The 22,280-nt window shown below is 38.8% G+C and overlaps 1 protein-coding gene across 1 annotated transcript in view; it reads right to left on the bottom strand.

The window, feature by feature from the left end:
• The window catches only part of SPIRE2 (spire type actin nucleation factor 2), a 60,233-nt gene extending 39,898 nt beyond the window's left edge, over nt 1-20,335 (bottom strand). Inside the window, exon 1 of the mRNA XM_007477336.3 lies at nt 19,617-20,335. Within this exon, the coding sequence (XP_007477398.1) occupies nt 19,617-19,902 (286 nt within the window). The 5' untranslated portion in view covers nt 19,903-20,335. The remainder of the gene's footprint in view (nt 1-19,616) is intronic.
• Nucleotides 20,336-22,280: the final 1,945 nt, after the last annotated feature.

Below are 22,280 nucleotides of genomic sequence, written 5' to 3'. Positions count from 1 at the left end.
AGTCTTCCTGTCTCCAGGCCCACCCTCAAATCCTTTCCATCAATTTTGCTCTTTTATTTCAAGTAAATGAGATTAGAGAAGCAGGTCTGGGAGTGGAGCTGGGTTTTATAACCATTCCAGTATCAAAGATGTTCTGAGTGCCTTTTGGAACACAGCATATCTGTCAGCAATTTTTTTAAACCCCTATATTCTGTCTTAGAATCAATACTGAGTATCAGTTCCAAGGCAGAGGGGCAGAAAGGGCTGGGCATTGGTAGTCAAGTGACATATCCAGAGTCACAGAGTTAGCAGGTGTCTGAGACTGGATTTGAACCCAGTCTCTAGACCTGGCTCTCTATCCACTGAACTCTAGTTGACTAGTATTTATTAAGCACCTACTATGGGCCAGGTAAGAGCTCTCTCATTTGAATGCATTTTGTTTGGTATTGTATTTATTCAATAAAGTATTTAATTAGTGCTAAGTGTGAACTGGACCCTGTTGCTAAGCCCCAGCAAGCAATCATAAACTAGGTAGGGTTAAACCCAGTAAAATTGCCATATTGCACATGTCTTAATGAAGTTTGAATGTTCAATAAATTACTTGTATATTCAAAAAACAAAGAGAGAGAGAGGAGAGAGATAGAGAAGAGAGAGAGAAGAGAGAGAAGAGAGAGAGAAGGAAAGAGGGAGAGAGAGAGGGAGGGAGAGAGAGAGAGAGAAGAGAGAGAGAGAAGAGAGAGAGAAGAGAGAGAGAGAAGGAAAGAGGGAGAGAGAGAGGGAGGGAGAGAGAGAGAGAGAAGAGAGAGAAGAGAGAGAGAGAAGAGAGAGAGAGAGAAGGAAAGAGGGAGAGAGAGAGGGAGGGAGAGAGAGAGAAAGAGAGAAGAGAGAGAAGAGAGAGAGGAGAGAGAGAACAGAGAGAAGAGAGAGAGAAGAGAGAGAAGAGAGAGAGGAGAGAGAGAACAGAGAGAAGAGAGAGAGAGAGAGAGAAGAGAGAGAGAGAGAGAGAGAGAGAGAGAAGAGAGAGAGAGAGAGAGAGAGAGAGAGAGAGAGAGAGAGAGAGAGAGAGAGAGAGAGAGAGAGAGAGAGAGAGGGAGGGGCAAGCAGGCCGGCCCCTGGTCTCTCAGGAATATTCTTAGATCCTTGAGGTGGTGATGATAACTAGACTTGTTCTGGGTGAGTAAGGCTAGAGTATTTGCTATATACTAAACATATACAAGGTAATCTTATAAGTAGGAGACAAAAGCTTAGGAACTGGACATACAGATATGAAAGTCATCTGCAAATAAATTATAATTAGAATATTTTTATATAATATTAAAAATTACAATTAAATCTATGGGAGCTGATGAAGTCTCCAAATGAGAGAACCTAGAGAGAAGAGAAGAGGATCTAGGCCAGAGACTTGGGAGATAGACATAATTACAGAGCATGAGGTGGATGATCAATTCATTTAATAGAAATATAGCTGCAGAAGATCGAGAAACCATATATCTTCAACATCAAGAATCCTTCAGAACCTTTTTACAAAGTGGTCCTGAGAAATTTGACTTTGATTTCTCCATTTTACAGAGGAACAAATTGAAGTTCAGAGAGTTAAGAACCTTGCTTTGAGGGTTTTAAAGAGTTATTATTATAACTAGGATCAGAATATAGATATTCTCACTCTAAGATTTCAGGTTTACTAAAGCCTTGGTGCCTCTCTCTGAGGAAAAGATGGACCAATGCTGGGTAACCAAATTTTCTTCATGCCAACCAGGTAAAATTGGCAAAAGGTCTGATGTTTAGCCCAATGGCATCCTAGGAACTGATTTCCCTGAGCTACTATGTTAACAGATGAAGGCAAATAATTCTTTTATTAAACCTAAACTATTATTAGGACCTTTCAACTTTTGTCTCTTGATAAATTAGAAGAGGACTCTGAACTGAAATAATGATAATAATAGTAACAACAATATTATTATTATAATTATTATTATAGCTAATATAGTACTTACTATGTGCCAGGCATTGTGCTAAACACTTTACAATTATTGTCTTGATAATAATCAGACCCCTTTAGATTCCTCTCTCAGTTTACCAAAGACAAAGATTGAGAAGCCCTCATCATGATTTAGTTAGAAGAAGTAAGACCTTCTATGGATAAGAAGATTTTTAAGATCTCTCCCAGTTCTAAATACTATAGCATTTACCAAAAGCCACATGAAATTAGAATTGTGCTATATTCTCACTACTGCTAAATGAACCTACAATACTAGCTTTTTTGAGGTTTATAAGAACTGAAAAGGTTCCTAAGGATAAAAATCAACTCTGTGCTGATATATTGAATAAAAAAGATGATGACAAAAAATGTGATCTAACTTATAAGAACTCATGATCTGGAAGGCAAAGAAGAAAATGAATGATAAACTATAGACTTGCTAGAATAGGTGTCCAAAGGACCAAAGAAGGTAATCAGTTGGTGTCTGGTCTTATTTATCAAAATCAATAGAGTTCCAAGAAAAGTTCCTAGTAGAGAAGAAATAAGAAATGGGAGCTTAATTCTCAATTCCTGTTAAAGCTCAGTGGAAAACTGTAGGTGTGTCTTTCCTTATACAACAGATGTATTCCTGGAAAGAAAGAGTGCATGAATAATATTTTATTAAGTAAATATTTTTAATGTGCAAGAGGAGGTTACTAAAGAAACCCTGTAGGGAATTCTTTTTTTTTTTAAACTGAATAACCACTCTCTAATTTATCTTTTACATTAATGGGGGTTTTCACAGATCTGGTTTCCTTATGGTTGTTGGTAAATGTTGGACTCAGTAGAGAAATAGCTGTCCCCAGAAAGCCCTGGCTTACTGGAACATTGAGGGATATACTCATCTGGGATAATCTATGTACTAGATGAGATGGCCACTCTTCCAGAAAGCTAAGGAAGCTCCTAGGAGAGCACATGAATTACGAGGACTATTTCATTCAGGTTTTAAATGAAAAAATAATGGCTATTACCAAGGAAATGTAATTTAGTCTGAAGAGCAAGGGCCTGAGAGTTAGGAGAGCTGGATTCAGCTTTGACATGAGCTAGTAGGGAGATGGTAAAATGAATAGAATGGTGTCAGGAAGACATCTTCCAGAGTTTAAATCTGCCTTCAGATACTTACTAACTGTGTGATCCTGGGCAAGTCGCTTAACTCTATTTACCTCATCTGTGAGTTTCCTCATCTATAAAAATGATCTGGAAAAGGAAATGGCAAACCACTCCAGTATCTTTGCCAGGAAAATTCCAAAAGATGTCATGAAGAGTCAGAAGCAGTAGTGTCTTGGAGAGGTCACTTAATTTTTTTATATTTCTGGCTCCTTAATTGTTCAAACACAAAAAGAGATAGAAATCCCTACTCTGTTTACCTTGAAAGATTAGCTAGTTATTGGCAAAACCAGATCTAAAATCATCAGAGCTCTTGGCATTCTGTCTAGAGCTCTGGGATACTTTATAGTTATGGCTTGGATTAGTGCCTTCATTCATCTATGAAGGGAACTCATGATGTAGGAACTTAACAGTGTACAAACTCCCTCCGCAATGTCAAATGACAACTCTAGCTGTGATTTATAGTCTTGGAGAGTTGCCCAAGAAGTTAAATAACTCACCTTAGTCACACAGTTAGTATGTGGAATTGCCTTAGTCACACAATTAGTATGTGGAAGAAGGAGGATCTGAACCTACATCTTTCTGACTACAAACCCAACCTCTTATCCACTCTACTAAGCTTACTCTTACTACACAGAATGAACAATCTTTAATAGGTACTTACTCTACCTAGTAAACAGCCTTCCCTTGAAGACCTCAAAGAGCACTTTGTTTTTCATTGATCTAATGCACTTAGGATGTACATATAACATATAGGTTATCTGTATTGGTATACAATCACCCTACTAGACTGGGAGCCCCCTTAGAGGAGGAATGTCTTATTACCTAAATTTTGCAGCTCTCATAATGGCCAGCACAGAGCTCTGAGTACTGTGGGCACCTAATCAATTCTTATTATAATATGTAAATCATCTTTTATTTATTCACAAACCCTCTCTGGGGAGAGATGAGAGTTTATGTAGTAGGAAGCTGATAAATGCAGATGGTAAGGAACTTTATCATGGTCTGTTAATGCAGTAATGAGATAAAGAAAATTCATTTTCTTACTCAGTGGCACTTTTCCTGCCAAGCTAACCCATTCACCATTCTTTCAGTAGAGACAGAACAATCAAAGAAAGTGGAGAAAAAAACTTAAATATCTGGGAATCTGCCTGTGTGGACAACTATAAAATTATGATATTTGAAATAAAGGAAGACTTGAATAACTGTAGGAGTATTAATTAACTAGTTAGATTAATATAATAAAAATGACAATATTTCCCAAATTAATTTATATAGTCAGTGCAATACCAATCAAAATAGCATAGGGTTCCTTTGTAGGACTGGATAAAAGCATAATAAAAGTTATATGGAGAAACAAATAGGCAAGAATATTAAGGGACAAGATTAAAAAAGGCTTTAAAATGCATTACAAGGCAGTTAAACTTCAAAACATTTAGTACTGGACCAAAAAAAAAAGGAGAAAAAGAGATCAATGGAATGGAATAAAAACAGCAGACCACTAAATGTACTTGAGATTACAAACAGTCCAATGTGTCTCCCAGTCCTAAAAAAAAACCCTTACTTCATCTATTCATCCCTGCTATCTATTGTCCAATAACTCTCATCCCTTTCACGTCCAAATTTCTCAAGAAAGCCATATACAACAGGGGCTTCACTTCCTTTCCTTTCATTCTTTTAACTCTCTAGAATTAATTCTCACCTCATAATTCAGCTAAACCCCCTTTCTTCTCAATTATCTACTTGCCAAATCTAATGATGTTTTCTCAGTCCTTAGCCTTCTCAATAACTCTGCTACCTTTGACACCATTGATCACCCTCTTTTCTTTCTTCGATTCTGTCATCTCTCCAGATTTTAGTTATACTGCTGTCTTGTTGTTTTCCTCCTAGCTATCTGTTCCCTCTCAGTCTTCTTTGTAGACTTCTATCCTCTAAGAATTTGTTCTGGACCTTCTTTTCTCCTTTCTCTATATTATTTTACTTGGTGATTTCATCACCTCCCATGGATTTTATTATCCTCTTTATGTAGATAATTCTCAGCCCTATTAAAAAGTTTTTGCACAAACAAAACTAATGCAGCCAAAATGAAAAGGAGGAAATGGGGAGGGGAAGATTCTCTGATAAAGATCTCATTTCTCAAAAGTATATATAAGGAACTGAGCCAAATTTATAAGAATAAGAACCATTCTCCAGTTGACAAGTGGTCAAGGGATATGAATAGGCAATTTTTGGAGCTATCGATAGTCATATAAAATATTGGAGTCAGAATGTAGATGAAAACATACAATTTTTCAGTTGCTTATTTGGGTTTTTGTTTTGGGGTTTGGGATTTATAAGATTACTCACAAAAATGAACAATATGAAAATATGTTTTACATGATAATACATGTATAACCCAGATGAATTGCCTGCCAGTACCAGGAGAGGAAAGGGAAGGGAGGAAGGGAGTTAAATTCAATCATATAACTTAGAAAACTTGTGTGAAAATTTATAACATATAATTGCTAATAAATACATATTTGAAAAAATTTTAAAATAGTGATATGAAAATTTATCCAGATTATTAATAATTAGAGAAATGCAAATGAAGGAAACTCTCAGGTACTACTTCATACTTATCAGATTGGTTAAGGACAGAAAAGAAAATGACAAATGCTAAAGGAGATGTAGAAAAATAGAACCACAGTTGGCACATTATGTAGTGAATAAAATTAATTCAAATATAAATGTTATAAAGCAAGGTTGGTTGTATTGCTGTTCACAATTAAGTCTATAGTTAGAGATAGGAAGTAGAACTGTGATTTCCTTGTAGGGAATTTGTAAGTGAGCAGTACCTTTTACCAATGCAGGTCAGTACCTTTTTTGCAACTGAGAATCTTGAGAGCTGTCTTGAACACTGGGTTTAAGAGAATTGCCTGACAGACTCTATGTATTAGAGATAGGACTTGAACTCAAGTCTTCCTGGCTTTGAGGCTAGCTTTCTTTCCATTATGCCAAAAAATGAAAAGGAAAAAAAAAGAATACAGAAAGCAGTTTCTGCTCCTTTCACTTAAGCAGCAACTGGGGAGAAATCCAGAGCCTGGGGAGTTTAGAACAGTCCTATGTCATTGTAGTTAAAGATAAAAGCTTTTCACTTGCAAGAGAGAAATACTTGGAGGGACTTCTTTCAAGGCTGGGATTCCCAGAGCAGCTCACACACAAAGCAACTCCCCTGGATAACAAATAAAGGACTGAGTGTGGATAGAGGGAAAACTAACTCAGCCAGCAGAAATAGCCTCTGCCCAGGATGTGAAGCTGCCAACACAGGGAGACAGCACAGATCACTTCAAAAGACCAGACAGGACTGCCTAATTAGGCATTGTGGTAGAGTAGAAACAGCCCTGGATAAGCACCAGAAGATCTGAGTTGTAGCTTTGGTTCTCTGATTAACTTGTTAGACAACCTTGGCCAAATCACCTACTTTCTCTTTGTCTCAGTTTTTTCACCTGTAAAATGGAGATATCCAGTCTATCTATCTCATAAAGTTAAGTGCAAATAAAGTAACATGTGAAAATACTTCATAAAGAAGAGTATAACATACAAAAGTAAGGTATTACTATAGTGGTAGATTCGCCAGAGCTTCTGAGTATTCTCAGAGATTTTCAAAGGCTTTAGAGTTAGAAGGACACTAGAGTTATCCAGTTTGACCCATTCAACTTCAAGGCATTATGCTTGGTACTGAAAATACAAGGATATTCCTTCTTCCTTCCTCCCTTAAAAAAAAAAAAAGATACCACCTGCCCTCAAACAGCTTACTTCCTACTAGAAAGAACCAACACGAAACACAAATAAGTAAATGGAAAATAGTTTTAAGTTTTAAGAAGGAGGTAGTACCTGAATATAGTCAACAGTGCAATATGGCAGTCAAATAGGGAGTTAGGGCAGTGATTGGAAAGCATCCTAGATTTCAAATAAAAGGATTTGGGTTCAGATTCCAGCCACTATTTACTGAATGTGCAACCCCTTTACATCTCTAAGCTAATTTTGATTTTCTCATCTTTAAGATGATTGTATCAGATTACCTCTAATATTCCTTCCAGCTCTAAATTTATTATGATTTTTTAAACCCTTGCCTTCTGTCTTAAAATCAATACTGTGTATTGGTGCTAAAGCAGAAGAGAAGTAAGGGCTAGGCAATGAGGATTAAGTAACTAAGTCTAAATCTATTATTCTATGATTTGAGAAAGTTAATTAAATCATAGCATGCATTAAGAGAGGTTTAGGGGCAGCTAGGTGACTCAGTGGATAGATAGCCAGGCCTAGATATGGGAGGTCGAATTTGGCCACAGGTCCTTTCTGGTAATGTGACCCTGGCCAAAATCCCTTTCTCCTTTTCTGCCTTGGAATTGGTAGTATCAATTCTAGGATGGAAGGTACAAGTTTAAAAAAATAGAGGTTTAATGTACAAGACCAGAGGAGATGATAACGTTGCTCTATTCTGCCATTGTCAGACCATACATAGGGCAGTATGTTCAGTTCTTGGGTGACCTTTTAGGAAAGATATTGATAAGGTGGAGGGCATCTAGAAAAGGGTATCCAGGATTTTAAAGAGTCTTGAGTTCTAATCTCTGAGGATTTGATGATAAAGAATCTGAGGGTGTTTAGTTAGGAAAAGAGAAGATTAGGGTAGAATGTGCCCAAGAATTTGAAGGGCTGTTGTATAGAAGCGGGCTTACACATGTTTTGTATGGGCTTAGGGAACAGAATTTAGAACAATGAGTAAAAATTGCAGAGAGAAATGTAACACTCAATTTAAGCAAAGACCTAACACTTAAAGCTATCTAAAAGTGGAATAGGCTGCCTCTAGAGGCAACAGATCTCATTGGAGATCTTCAAACACAGATTGGATGACACGTTTGTCAAGGAAGTTGTAGAGGGATTCTTCTTTAAGTCCAAGTAAGATTAGATGTCCCATGAAGTGTCTTCTAACTATGAGATTCTACAATGACCACAGAAAGAAAGAAACTTATCCAAGGTCACTCAAGTAGTAAGTGGGATTCAAATCCATGTCCTCCAACCCCAAATCCAGCATTCTATTTTTCAGGGCCTTTGTTGCTGCCTGTGTAATTAGAAAAAATTCTTGTACCTTTGGACTCCATCTCCCAGAATCCTTTTTCATCTCCCAGCATCCTTTTCCCTTCACTAGATTGTATGTTCACATTTGTATATAAGTTTTGGTGACTCCTCCCTCTTTCTCTTTTTTTCCCCCACATGTGAAGCTGGGTTAGCTTTCTCTGTTTCTCTAGCCTTTTATTTTCCTTTTTTTGCTTCAAGGTACTATAAATAAATCTTATTACATATAATACTTGGAGTATTTTGGATATTAATTTTAAAATCTACATGCCATTCTATAGGAATCCCTTGACAATGCCCCCTTTTATGGTATGTGGTTTGGAGAAATGTAGAGTAGTAAGCAAGTGTACAATGTCTCTAGTGTTATCTGTATGGTGGGGAAAACTGCTTTCCACCTACCCTCGCCTAAAGGCAGCCTTCCACATCTTCTGCAGCAGGTCACAACTGCACAGTGAGCCTGCACCCAGCAGATCTTTCTCACTATCTCAGCCTATTGAGAGGTGGCAAAGACTAAAGGACAGGGCTCCTTCACAAGCTGAAGTCATCCGAAGGATAATGAATGATTCTTCAGGATGGGTGACTGGAAGGAATGACATGAGGGCAGAGGAAGTGTGTATGATTCCTGTTATGAGCTTGGACTGTTTCCAGCAAAAGGTATGCATTCCATCTCAAAAGGAATGACTATCATTTGTACTTGGCTCATGCAGAAAACATTATTTCCCCTCTAAACTTCATGTTATTTCTGTCTTCCTGAAGCAATAGTGAAAGACAGCAATAGTGAAAAACCCAGGCTAAGTGAAGTCCACTCCAGGGTCAAATAGAAAATCCTCTGCTTGACACTGAAAGGTTTGAATGATCTAGGAACATTGGTTTTGCTAGTCCTCACACATGACACCTTTATCTTCAATCCTACCTTTGCATTAGTCAGGTCACATACCTGGAATGCTCTTCCTCCTCACCTCCTTCTTTTGGCTTCCCTAGCTTCCTTGAAGCTTCAATTCAAATCCTACCTTCTTGGGGAGGTTTTTTCAAGTCCCTCCCACAGTTAGTGTCTTCCTTCTAAGGTTATCTTCCATCAACACTGTAATATCAATCAATCAATCAATTTATCTATCTATTTAGCTGCATAATATAGACATAATTATTTGTATGGGAGCTCCTTGATGTCCAGGGTCATATTTTTCCCTTTCTTTTTATCCCAATGCCTAGCATAATATCTGGAACTTAATAAATATTGATCAACAGACTGACTGACTAAAAAGAAATGGAGTGACTTGTGTTAGGTAGAGGAAGGGTCTCTAAGCCCCAAATCAAGGAACCTGCAGCTAGAAACCCTGTGTATTTTAAAATAATTTGGGGTGATATTTAGAGCTAGTGTTGTTCAGTCATGTCTGATTCTTTGTGACTCCATTTGGGTTTTTCCTGGCAAAGATACTGGAGTGATTTGCCATTTCCTTCTTCAGTTCATTTTTATTTTTTTAAGAAAAGAACAATGAGGGGGCAGTTGGGTAGCTCAGTAGATTGAAAGCCAGGCCTAGAGATGGGAGGTCCTCAATCCAAGTCTGGCCTCAGATACTTCCTAGCTGTGTGACCCTGGGCAAGTCACTTGACCCCCATTGCCTAGCCCTTACCGCTCTTCTGTCTTGGAACCAATACACAGTATTGATTCCAAGATGGAAGGTAAGGGTTTAAAAAAAAGAAAAGAAAATTGAGGTCAACAAGGTTAAGTGATTTGCAGTAACAATAGTATAAAGTTCATATGTATCTGAGCAACTTTAGGTAAGTGGCTCCTCCTCTCTGAATCTGTTTCCTCATCCATAAAACAAGGAAGTTGTACTAGATAATCCCTCCCAGCTTGGAATCCTATGGCATATTGGAGCCAAGTCATTCCATTCCTAAACTCTCTCCCTATATATGGTCCCAAAGACTCATTCTTTTGGGTTAAGGCATTGTCCCTGGTCAGAATGCTAATATCCCTAGCTACTATTAGGCATGAATTGGTTTGCCATTTCAACTGTGGCAGTTCTCTGAGAGCAAGCCATTATATGATGGGGCACAGAACAGATAATATTTTCTAGGGGAGAAGATGGAAAGTCCAGCATTAAAGGTGGGAAAGGAGGCCTTGACTAGCCAACAACCCGAGGAGCTTGGAGCTGAGTGAGAGGAGAGCCCCATTCCCTTAAAAAAAAAAAGACCAAGGGGGCAGCTGGGTGGCTCAGTGGGGGCATCTGGGTGGCTCAGTGGATTGAGTCAGACCTAGAGATGGGAGGTCCTAGGTTCAAATCTGGCCTCAGCCACTTCCCAGCTGTGTGACCCTGGGCAAGTCACTTGACCCCCATTGCCTAGCCCTTACCACTCTTCTGCCTTGGAGCCAATACGTAGCATTGACTCTAAGATGGAAGGTAAGGGTTTAATAAAAATTTAAAAAAAAGACCAAAAAAAAGATGGGTTTCAGTGAAATTGGAGGTGGAGGGGGCACTTCAGATGAACTTATTTCACTGGTCTTTCTAGGGTAGTCAATTTTAAACCATGTGGTCTAAGGTATGAAAGGTTTCTAGAAATCTGAAATAGTAAGCCAGTATATACTTTTGTGGGCACCAAATAAAGGCAAATTGGATTGACCTAAACAGAACACTATGATCTTATCTGATAAGGATCGATCAAGCCAACTTTGCAAAGAAGTTCAAAAGAGTCTTTAAATCTATTAAAAAATCTATTACCAGAAAAAAATAAAGTCTTACCAGTCCATAAAACTCATACTGACCTCCCCCATGTTCAACCAATTCTACCCTCTCCCTCTTTAAGTTAGATCATTAGTTTAAGAGAACACAAGCATATATCTAGAGTCAATTCAACCAAGAGGTGACTTGGTGAATAGCTTCCTGACTTAGGTTTGTATTCCACCCCTAGCATTTACTAGCAATGTGACCAGGGGCCAAGCCATTTAATCTCTCAATCTCTAGTCTTACCATCTTTAAATAGGGATAATAATGCTTTCAGTATCTACCTCACAGGGTAGTTGAGGATCCCAAATAAGATAATGGATATAAAGTACTTCACAAGCCTGAAAGCTGTGCAGCACAACTTGAAAGTCAATTATTATTATTTGAACAGACACAAATACCCCCTAAAAACAATAACAACAAAGAAAAGCCAACAGCCAAGATAGATTTTTGCCTATCTTAAAACCACTGTCTAATTTCCCTTAGATCCAGCTTGATTTTGTCTAGATTTTAGGCACGTGTTCATTTACATGGCTAATTAAAGTGATGACATTCCCAGTCACCATTCCCTGTAGAGGGCCTCAACTTTGCCTGGAGGCCAAACCAGCTCTGAAGAGTCATAATGAGTTAATGATCAGAGACAGAAACTCTAATGTTTTCATGCTTTCGATACCAAGTCAACTCTCTGTCTCATAACAGCATATTTGCTTAAATGAGGCATGTCCCAGGACAGGACAAACCAGTTCTGAGAGTTTGTGGGAAGTATTTCCACTTATGGCTATTGTAGAAGAGATGACTTCCTCTACCACCCCAAATACTCCCTGGCATCCTCATCTTTCCCTGATACTGAGTTGAAAGGACATTGGATCTTCTTGATAATGACATCTGGCTGTACATTCCCTGGGAGAGAGAAGGGGATGGGGTGGGTGAGAATTCATTTGAATAATGGGCAGATGTGGGCAGCTGTCCAAAAGCAATAGATCAATGGTGCATTTTCTATAGAAAAAAAACAACTGGCTCTTGGCTGGAGCATAATGAAAATCTCATCAATTATAGCCTTAAAAACAAACTCTGCATGGGCTAGGGACCTCAATGGCTTAAGAATGTTAGTGAAGGATGGAGCTGGTCATAAGAGGTTCCCCATTTCTCTAAACCTCCAGGACATCCAAAACCCATGGGGATCATTTAGTTGCCAGGGTCCTAAATCAAGATTTAGGGAAAGTAAATGTATAGAGGGGGCAGCTAAGTGGCTCAGTAGGTAGACAGCCAGACCTAGAGATGGGAGGTCCTAGGTTCAAATCTAGTCTCAGATACTTCCTAGCTGAGTGACCCTAGGGAAATCACTTAACCCCAAATGCCTAGCCCTTACTGCTTTTTTGAATTGATATTTAATATTGATTCTCATTCAGAAAAAGAGGGTTTAAAAAAAACAAGATAAAAGAAAATAAATGTATTGACGTATACTAACTAAATCCACTTTAACCTCTTTGGGCCTCAATTTCCTCACTTGTAAAATGAAAGAATTGGACTAAATAGCCTCTCAGGTCCCTTCCAGGTCTGATACTTTCATTTAGCAAAAAACAGTAAAGAACTTTGGGGTGGCGCAGTGGAGAAAGCTGTAAATCTGGAGTTGAAAACTTAAATTTGAACTCTGTCTCCACCTGAGTGACCCCATTGCGCAAATCATTTTTCTTCTTTATTTCCTCATGTGTAAAATAAGGGGTTGGACTAGAATATCCTTTAAAGTCCTTTGTAGCTCTAAATCTATGACTCCTATAAAAAGGTCTACCCTGACCAGGCTGATGAGCCAAGAGTTTGAGATGATCATTGTTTTAAAGATTCCTCATTCCAAACTTGGTATTCTGATATAAGAAGCTTTCACAACTGCTTAGTTGCAAAAAAGTGTTTATTGAATGGACTGATCTCTAAGGAAGCAGTCCCTACTCAGAGGAGAGCATAAAGCCTGAATACTATCAGTTTTCATATGCACACACCCACAGTATACACAAACATACTTCTATTCACATGAAGGGCCAACCCACAATGCCAACACCTACCCACATATTTATTATACAGGGTCCACCCAACATATACACACAAATATATATATATGTGTGTATATATATATATATATATATATACACATACACCCCTACCTCATCTTATAGTCAACTTGCCCTCCAGTCCTCAGAAAGTAGTTTTCTCAATAGAAATATTCAGTACTGAGTAACAACATTTTTAATCTTTAGGAATATTTGTGATAAGATACTTAGCAACAGACTAGCTTTCTAGCTATATTTCTTTTGTGGAACTTGCTATATTCTCTCACTCAAACTTCCTCCTACTGAATTAGACCATAATTTTTGTTTAAATAACATTTTTAGAAGCAAAATTTACTCATTTTTCCCTAATGATTTTGTGGGACTTATTTAAGGCCCATTAGTGAAAGGCAGAATGGTACAGATGAAGGAATGTTTTGACACTAATTCACTTTATGCCTATAGGCAAGACACTTATCTTCTCTATGGTTCAGTTTCTTCATCTTAAAAATACCAGGTTTGGACAAAATGATTTCTAAGGTCCAGGCCTTACCTTCTAAAACTATGTTCATTCCATTTGAATTCCTAGTTCTAGTCAAATTCACCTGTTCTTCTTTTTGGGGGAGTTATATACAAATTGAGAAAAAATTAGGAAAAGCAGGATATAAGATGGGGCACTGGCATTTTTCCCTGACTTGCCCCAAACCATCTTCAGATTTCTTCCAAGTCCTTCACTGTTGCTTGGTGAAATCTACATCACAGTCTGTACCTCATACTTGGGATGGGTTGATCTGGTCTGTCTGTCTTGGGTATTGGTCATGAATCCTTTTGATAATTTTCTATTGTCCCTCTTTGTGGATCTTCTCACCATTGAGTCACATAGTTAGGGAGGTTATTAAATAACTTGTTATCTGACCTTTCACCCTACAAACCAAGCATTTAAACTATGCCCCAGTGAAGACTTCTCAGAGGAAGATGTGCCAATGATGTTTCTCCTATTAGGTTCTGAGTTCCCTAAATGTAGGGACTGTCTTTTGCCTTTTTTGGGGGGGGGTATCCTCAGTGATTAGCATAGTGTCTAGCATAGAAAAGGAGCTTAATAAGTGATTTGACTGGATGAGGTCAAGTTGCTTACTCTTTCATTAGGTTTGCTTAGTTTCATCCCTTTCTAGCTAGCATCATGACTGTGTAATGCTGATGGGGTGCAGCAGTAGCAAATAGCCCAGAGCTATGAGGAGACCCATGTGAGAAGGCAGCTGGCAAACGAAGAAGAGACTGAGCCATCTGCCTGGGGCATTTATGCTTTGGCAGGAAATCAGGAAGGTCCAGACAAGAGCACACCACCTGAAGGCAGGGACTTTGTCAGAACCATATGCTCAGAACAAAACTATTCTATTTGCCAAAGAGAGATTGGGGCAGGATGGGGATGGGGCAACATCCTTTCATGTAAATGGGAGAAACTATTGCCTTTCCTCAAAATCATCAGGTCACCTTCATTTCAACCAGCTAATAAACATTCCCCTGTGTAGTCCTGAAACAAATCTTTAAGAAAAGCAAGCTAAGTAGAAACTTTCTCCATCCTTCTAAATAGGGGCTGCCAACTAAGACTACCACAGTAATGTTGTGGGACAGTGCTAGAGTACAGCACATGTGCTGTGCATGTTCACTGGGCTCCTCTGAAAAATCTACAGGACCTGTAAGGTAGGCTCTACGAGGGAGTCTGTGAGGCTCCAGATCCTATTGCAATTTCTGGGGTGGAGAACCTAATAGTGAAGTGTCAGAAATGCAAGGAGCTAGGCAAGATTTCTGTGGTCAAGATTTAGTGACTCCATGGCCCAAAACAGAACTATAAACCAAATCTTTGTGATCCTATCCTTATCAATTATACTAGAGTATTATTGTTATGTGTAACATTGATATGGTCAAAAAAGGATGAGCTTACTATACGTATTGTTGCTTATATAAACTAAAGATATAGGGAATATATGTGAGTTTTAGAATAGTAGTTAACAAACTAAAACCAAGAAGGTCAAATCTAGCCTATTTTTGTACAGTCCCTTGAGTTAAGCATCATTTTTACAATTTTACCCTGTTGCCTGGGACACTAAGAGACTGACTTGCCTAGGGTCATCCAACTAAAACATGTCAGAGGCAAGACTTGAACTCAGATTTTTCCAATTCCTTTTCATCTTCCATGATATACTATGTGTGTATGTATATGTACATACATACATCTTTCACTGTGATTTCATATAGAGAGGTATATAGATTAAATAGAACTATATACCTCACTACTTCTTCAAAGCCCTATGAGATTCCAGGCTGCCACAGTTGCAATGGCCAAAAAAAATTCACCATACTATGACAACATAGTCCATTGCCAAGGGAGTAGTGAGAGAGATGTGGAGGGTGAAGGAAAGGGGATACAATGTCTAGGAGGAAGTCAGCAAATTAAACTTCTACTTTGGATACAAGTTTGACTTTTATAACATTTAGGTTGTAAAATATAGATGAATTGTTATGTGGAAATGAATGGGGATGAGGGGCCAGGAAATCATTACTATTTCGAAAGGCAGATAAGGATAACGTGGCACTGGAGAAATAAAAGGGTAACCTTTGCCTACAGGTAAGTAAAGTGCATTCAGACAAAAGAAACAGAATAAAAGAAAGGGTTTAGAGTTGTTTGGTGAAATGTCAGAAAAAGGAATTGTAGTTAGATTAGTGTACACAGAGTAAAAAAAGAGAACTAGGGAATGGGAAGAGATGAGAAATAGCTAGGAGGTAATGCCATATATCTGAGATAAGGACTGAATAGTCCAATGTCATCTGCTCAGTATTCAAACTTGGCCTACCCAAGGGGGTTTTCCAGTGCCCATGAGGACAGGGGTTGGGGAGGGAGGGATGAGAAACACAATCAAGAAACCTCCTAATAAATAATGTAGGATAGAAACGTTATAAGCCTCAATGTTTTGTTTTGTTTTTTTTCTCAGCTGAGAATTATCACCAGAATACTATACATTAGGAGTGGAATTCTCTTGAGCTGATATGCTCTGGAAATATTAAGGTAACTGAAGATAACATCAGAAAATTCAGTCACATGTTACTTGACCAGCTGGCATTTAAATAAAAAGCTAATTTACCTCTGTGTTATGGCCTTGCTAGTTTTAATCCAATAATGAGCCAATTTGGAGACCATACAGTATTTTACAAGGACACCTTGTTAACTTTGGTTACCTCTGTGTTGATTTTTATTTTTAAAACTCCATCCTTTAACATGGGATTCTAGTTCAGGGACCCCTAAAATATTCTCAAGCTGTTAGCAATGCTCCAGTTTCCCCATCTTAATGGCAGATGTGTTGGTAATTTCATGGGAAATTCTTTTCTTTTCTTTTTTTAAACCCATACCTTTCATCTTAGAATCAATACTGGGTATTGGTTCTAAAGCAGAAGAATGGTAAGGGCTAGGCAATGGGGGTTAAAGTGACTTGCCCAGGGTCACATAGCTAGGAAATGTCTGAAGTCAAATTTAAACACAGGACCTCCCATCTCTGGGGCTGACTCTCAATCTACTGAGCCAGCCAGCTGCCCCCTGGGAGATTCTTAAATGAAGGACATTTTTTATCTTTAAAAATTTCTCATTAAAAAAAAGTTGCCACAGTAGGATGTGGGATTATTTATTTCTCAATTTTAGTTAAATTCATTTTTAACAGAAATTATTCTATGCTAAACCTGGATTAGAAAGTACATACTTTCTAAATGAAAGATTAATATGTATAAATTTAACAACTTGAAAAAAAATTAAAGCCCAGAGGTAAAACATGATATCCCTCAAGTCAAAAATAAGGATTATGAATGATTATGAATATGAATGTAATGGAATATTATTTCATCATATTATGAAAGGAATAATTTTAGAGAAATGTAGCAAGATTTATGTACTGACATAGAGTGAAAGCAAACTAAACAGATCTAGAATAATTTATATAATAGCAACAGCAATGAAAAGGCAAACAACTTTGAAAGATTTAATAAGTGATCAATGCAATGACCAAACATGTTTTCAAAGCACTGATGATGATCTTTGCTATCTACTATTATGCCTATTTGTTATAAAAGTTTTTGGGTTTCTTTTTTTCCCTTTTAAATCAGAAAGTTGGAAGAAGAAAAAAGAATACTTATTATTTGAAAACTAAAATAAGATTTAAAAAAGAAATAATAGTTCACTATTTATGGAAGGACTATGGAATATATTGGAGAAGGAAGCTTATATAACAACAAAAGATAAGATAAAAAAATAAAAACACCCTCAAATAATTACTCTACATTTTCAACTGACTCATAAAGTTTTCAAGATAAAAAATTGAAAAGTTCAGAATTAAAAAAAAAAACAACTTTTAATCTCATATTCCAAAGACATATTTATAACAAAAGATCCTAGAGAAAGTGAATCTGTCTTCCTGAGCTGGGAGGGGCCCATAGTTATTTCCTACAAAGTTCAAAGCTCATATTTACTTTTATTACATTTGAGTCTTGAACCCCAGTCTATATTTCAAGTCAACTTGTACATTTAGCACCAACCTTTGGTGCTTTGATTACAATGTTCTGGACTAATTGTTTGTTCCAAAGGATGCAAAGAAGGGACCAATATATTTCTAAGAATGAGGAATAGACAAAACTAGAACATTACCAGTTCTGGGTGTAATATGATGTATATTTTAAAAAGATCCTGATGACATATTCAGCTTAAAGCACCAACAGCTTAAACATCTGGAGAACAATTGCCAATTTTCTTTATCTGTGTCCAATAACTAGGTAGCTCACCCTAGAAGGGAGAATCCCTTTCTTCCTAAGGTCATGGAAGATATGACAGCTTCAGATAAAAGGCCCAGATATTATTATTTAGTCTCTTATATGAATTTTCCAACCACTGTAGATCTGGGGCTATTCCCTTAAAAGTGCCTCGTATATCTACAGATGTACAGATGTACTTAAGATGTACTTGCTAACAATATATTGAACTTTGTTTTACCTTTCATTAGAGAAGATCCAACATCATAACAATAATAGGATTGAAAGACGATTTCATCCATTTAATTCCTATGTACCTTAAGAATGTGTGTGTAGGTACTGAGGCAGAGAGACTGACAGTATCCTACCCTGAAATGGGTGAGATACACTCTAGCATGGACCATCAACAAAACAAAGATCTTCCAGACTCCCAAGCCACAAAGGTAACCCATTGTGCATTGCTGTAGTTTGGTATTGCCTTTTCCCACCTTCTGGGAGCCTGGCTCTGTTGATTTCTGTAAACCCACAGGTTTCAGTGCTGGAGGTATTCCAGTTATCCTCTCTCAATACACAGAACTTCCTTTGTGTTTCCCCAAACATGAGATCAACTTTTGGGGCTCACATCAATATATGCCTTATTGTAGGATTCAGGTTCTCAGTGGCAGAAAACAACTCATTTTGGAAAGTATAAAGATTTGAGACCATAATCCCTCAATCTTGAATAAACTGAGAGAAAGAGAGAGATTGACAGCTATAGTTACTTAGAATGACAGATAAAAGACCCCTAAGTTGTGCAGTGACTCTAATGAAAATTATGATTGTTATTTTTTTTATAACAGAGTCTGCTTTTATTGGAGTCTCAGGGCTCAGATACTACACTTCTCTGGTGTTGCAGCATGCATAGAATATTTTCTGGTGGAATCACTCCAGCTTCTCCGACATCTAGGGGCTGAAGACTTAGTAGGCCCAGAGGCTACCACAGGTGGAGGGCAAAAGAAAGACAGGAGGCAAGACTCAGGTAATCTGATTTTGCTGCAAGTCCTCAAAAATCAAGAGGCAAAGGCTCCTAGCAATTTCTCCTTTCCACCTTAAAAAAAATTCTACATCAGAACACTTATGCAGAAGAATTTGGCTTTGATGTTGAGGTTCTTTAGAAAACAAGAAATGGAACTGTGGGAGTAAAAACACCAATGAAAAGCAACTGCTTGATTACAGGGGTGGAGGGGATATGACTGAGGAGAGAGTCTAAATGAACACTCTAATGCAAATACCAACAACAGGGAAATGGGTTCGAGTCAAGAACACATGTGATAACCAGTGGAATTGTGCGGGGAGAGGGAAAGGTGGTGGGAGGGGGGAGGGGAGGAAAAGAAAATGATCTTTGTTTCCAGTGAATAATGTTTGGAAATGACCAAATAAAATAATGTTTAAAATTAAAAAAAAAAAGAAAATAAGAAATGGAGTTGTTTTAAGAGCTTCTTCTGATACATGGTGGAGGGAGGGAGTGTTAAAGTCAAGCAAAAGACTTCTAGAGGCTAGAAAAAGGTTATTCTCCTTCCCTACACCCTGGAAATCTGAACTGGATCCTGATTCACATCCCTGTGCTGTTTCTCCTTCTCTCTGACCTCCTCCCTTCCTCAAGTCTGCAGTAAAGACAGCCCCAAGCCTTTGCCTAATCCGAACTGGGTATGACGGGAGACACACCTGAAGCAGCAGTAGCAGAAACCCAAGAAAGGTGATGGAGTAAGGGAAAAGTGGATACACAGGGCAAAGAGCGTGATCTACAGCCTCTGTCCCCCTCCTTTCCAGTCCCCCCTCCTCCCAAGCTCTAAGGGGAGTGCCCATTCTCACCAGCTGAGCCAGGCTCCAGCTGTGCGCTGACCGTCCCATCCTTGTGCAGGAGGATGTCGGCTGTGTCCCGGATCCTGCCCCCTCCGGGCTCTGCTCCGAGAAGCCCGCGACAGCACTGGTAACATACGGCCCATGCCTGTTCTTCGTTAATGGGCTGCTCATAAGACTTCAGCACCTCCTCCAGGGACAGCTCCCAGGGGTCCAGATGGTCCGAGCCCCCTGCCCTCTCTGGTGGGGCTGAGCTGCTGCTGCCGCCGCCGCCACCGCTGCTGCTGGCCCTGGCCATGGCTGCTCCATTATCGCCTTTTGCGAGCCAGGCTGGTTTCCATAACAGCCGCTCTGGGCAGTCGACGCAGCCCAGGAGGAGGCAGCGGAGGAGGCGGAGGCGGAGGTGGTTCCAGGGTAGCTCCTCTTTGCTTTGTCATCCTTCAGCCTCGCCCCGCCCTAAAAAGAGCCAGTACAAACCCGAGCAGCCGTGACAGCAGCCTATTGCTGGAGCTTCAGGTAAGGGAGGGGGAGAGAGAGACAGACAGACAGACAGACAGATAGACAGACAGAGATAGGGAGATAGGGAGAGATAGAGAAACAGAGAGACAGAGACAGAGACAGAGAGACAAAGGCAGAGAGGAAGAGAAGGGGGGAGGGAGAAAGGGAGAGGAAGAGGATTAGAGTTGCTCTGGGCACCTCACACACTGGGGCACACAGACCGTCTCAGAGTCACTCACAGCAGCTATACATCCACCCATACACAGACTCACACATACACACGGAAGCTCAGACATACTCACTGGCAGACTCACACACGCCCACACATATACAGGAGGGCACCCAAGCTTTTAGCATCTACACTGCAGTATTTAACGGGAAACCTCTTAAAGACTGGAGAGATTTGGATGGCTGAAACCCCTTTTATCTCGGTTTTTTATAGGGGAGAAAGTTGAGTACTGAAGCTGGAATTGGAGGATTTACTTTGGAACCTACACAGTACCTCTGTGACTTTAGGCAAGCATTTCATCTTTCTGAGTTAGTTTCCTCAGGCAGTAAAATGAGGGAGTTGGGTGGATAACCTTTAAGGTCCCTTCCAGCTTTGGCACTCTATGACATTTTCTTGGTAGTCCACATTTAGTACCAGAGATCTCTGTGTGGAGCTTACCTAGAAAGTTTGCAAAAAATGCAATAAAAACAGTGAGAGAACAACAGGCTGTACCAAATTCAGAGTGCTTGATTAAGTGATTGATCTATTCAGGAAAAAAAAATGAGCCTGCATTAAGTTTACACTACTTCCCTCATGGAAAATGAATATGAGTACAAAGTTCATGCAAGCTACAATACACCCCTTTAGCTACACTTCCTTCAGAGAATCATACCACTTGTGAAATGGGGAAGTGGGAAGAGTTATATCCACTCTGCACAAATAGGAAAATCCAAACCTTATAGAGACAACCTTTCAATGACATTAGGGCTCTTCCACTAAGACTGGATCACTTTGTTCCTAAGGCCTAAATGCAACTTGGAAATACGAGCTATTAAAGTCACAAAGCTGCAGATTTATCTCAACCAAAAAAAAGACATTGGAGACTTGAACTTGGAGGGGAAAGGCTGCTAGAACTGGTCTCCTGGTATTTTCATAATCTCATCTAGATCTATATCTATATCTCTGAACTAGAAAAATTAAAAAAAAACCTACTTCTGATAACTGGAATTTATGTAGGGCTTTAAAGTTGCATAGTTCTTTACTGTACCTTCTCTTCTTTGAACCCCACATCAATCCTGGGAGGTAAGTGCTATAAGGATTAGCCCCACTTCACAGAGAGGGAAATTGAGGATCAGAACATTTTTAAAAAATTTCCTATGGTCATAATTAGTAAATGTTAGTGGCAGGATTTGACAGCTCTTCATGACTATAATATCACATTGTGTTTTAGTTGTTTTTCAACTGTCTGACTCTTCATGATCCCTTTTAGGGTTCTCTTGGCAAAGACACTGAAATGTTTTGGCATTTCCTTCTAAAGAATATTTTATAGATAAGGAAACTGAGGCAAATAGGGTGAGTGACTTACTCAGGATCACACAGCTAGTAAAAGTCTGAAACCAGATTTAAACACAAGTCTCTTTCCACTGTGTTATCTAATTTCCCATAATATCACATTGCCTTTCCTAATAAAAGAGTTAAGTACACAGAAAGAGAATAATTTTTTGTGTCCAACATCATCATTACCACAATTCCAACTGTACTTATACTCTGCTTTCCTCAATTCATTTATCCCTCCTTGCAAGAAACCTGTTACGGTAATAGTTTTGTCACCACTTTCTGGAAGGGAAACCTGAAAGAAAGAAGTGGTGTATTAATGCCTGTGCCCTGAGGCAAAGCTATAAAATGGAGAAAACAAATGGGAAACTCTGTTAAATCTCCTTTCACAAATAATAATCCACATGCTGCCCACAAGGATCACAGAATTTTGGAAATTTAGATTGGGATCCTTTACTCTCTGAAAGAATATTAACTTCTTGAGGAGGAGAACTATTTAATTTTGTCTTTGCAATTCCAGCATCCAGCACAATGCCTAGTATATAGTTGGTTCCGAATTAGTACAGTAGTTATTGATTGTTTCATTTGGCTGAAGAAGTTATCCACATAATAATCATAGGACCCTTGGTTTAAGG

Source organism: Monodelphis domestica, chromosome 1 (genome assembly GCF_027887165.1).
Source record: "Monodelphis domestica isolate mMonDom1 chromosome 1, mMonDom1.pri, whole genome shotgun sequence".
Taxonomy (NCBI): domain Eukaryota; kingdom Metazoa; phylum Chordata; class Mammalia; order Didelphimorphia; family Didelphidae; genus Monodelphis; species Monodelphis domestica.
This window is presented reverse-complemented; position numbering and strand designations above follow the sequence as displayed.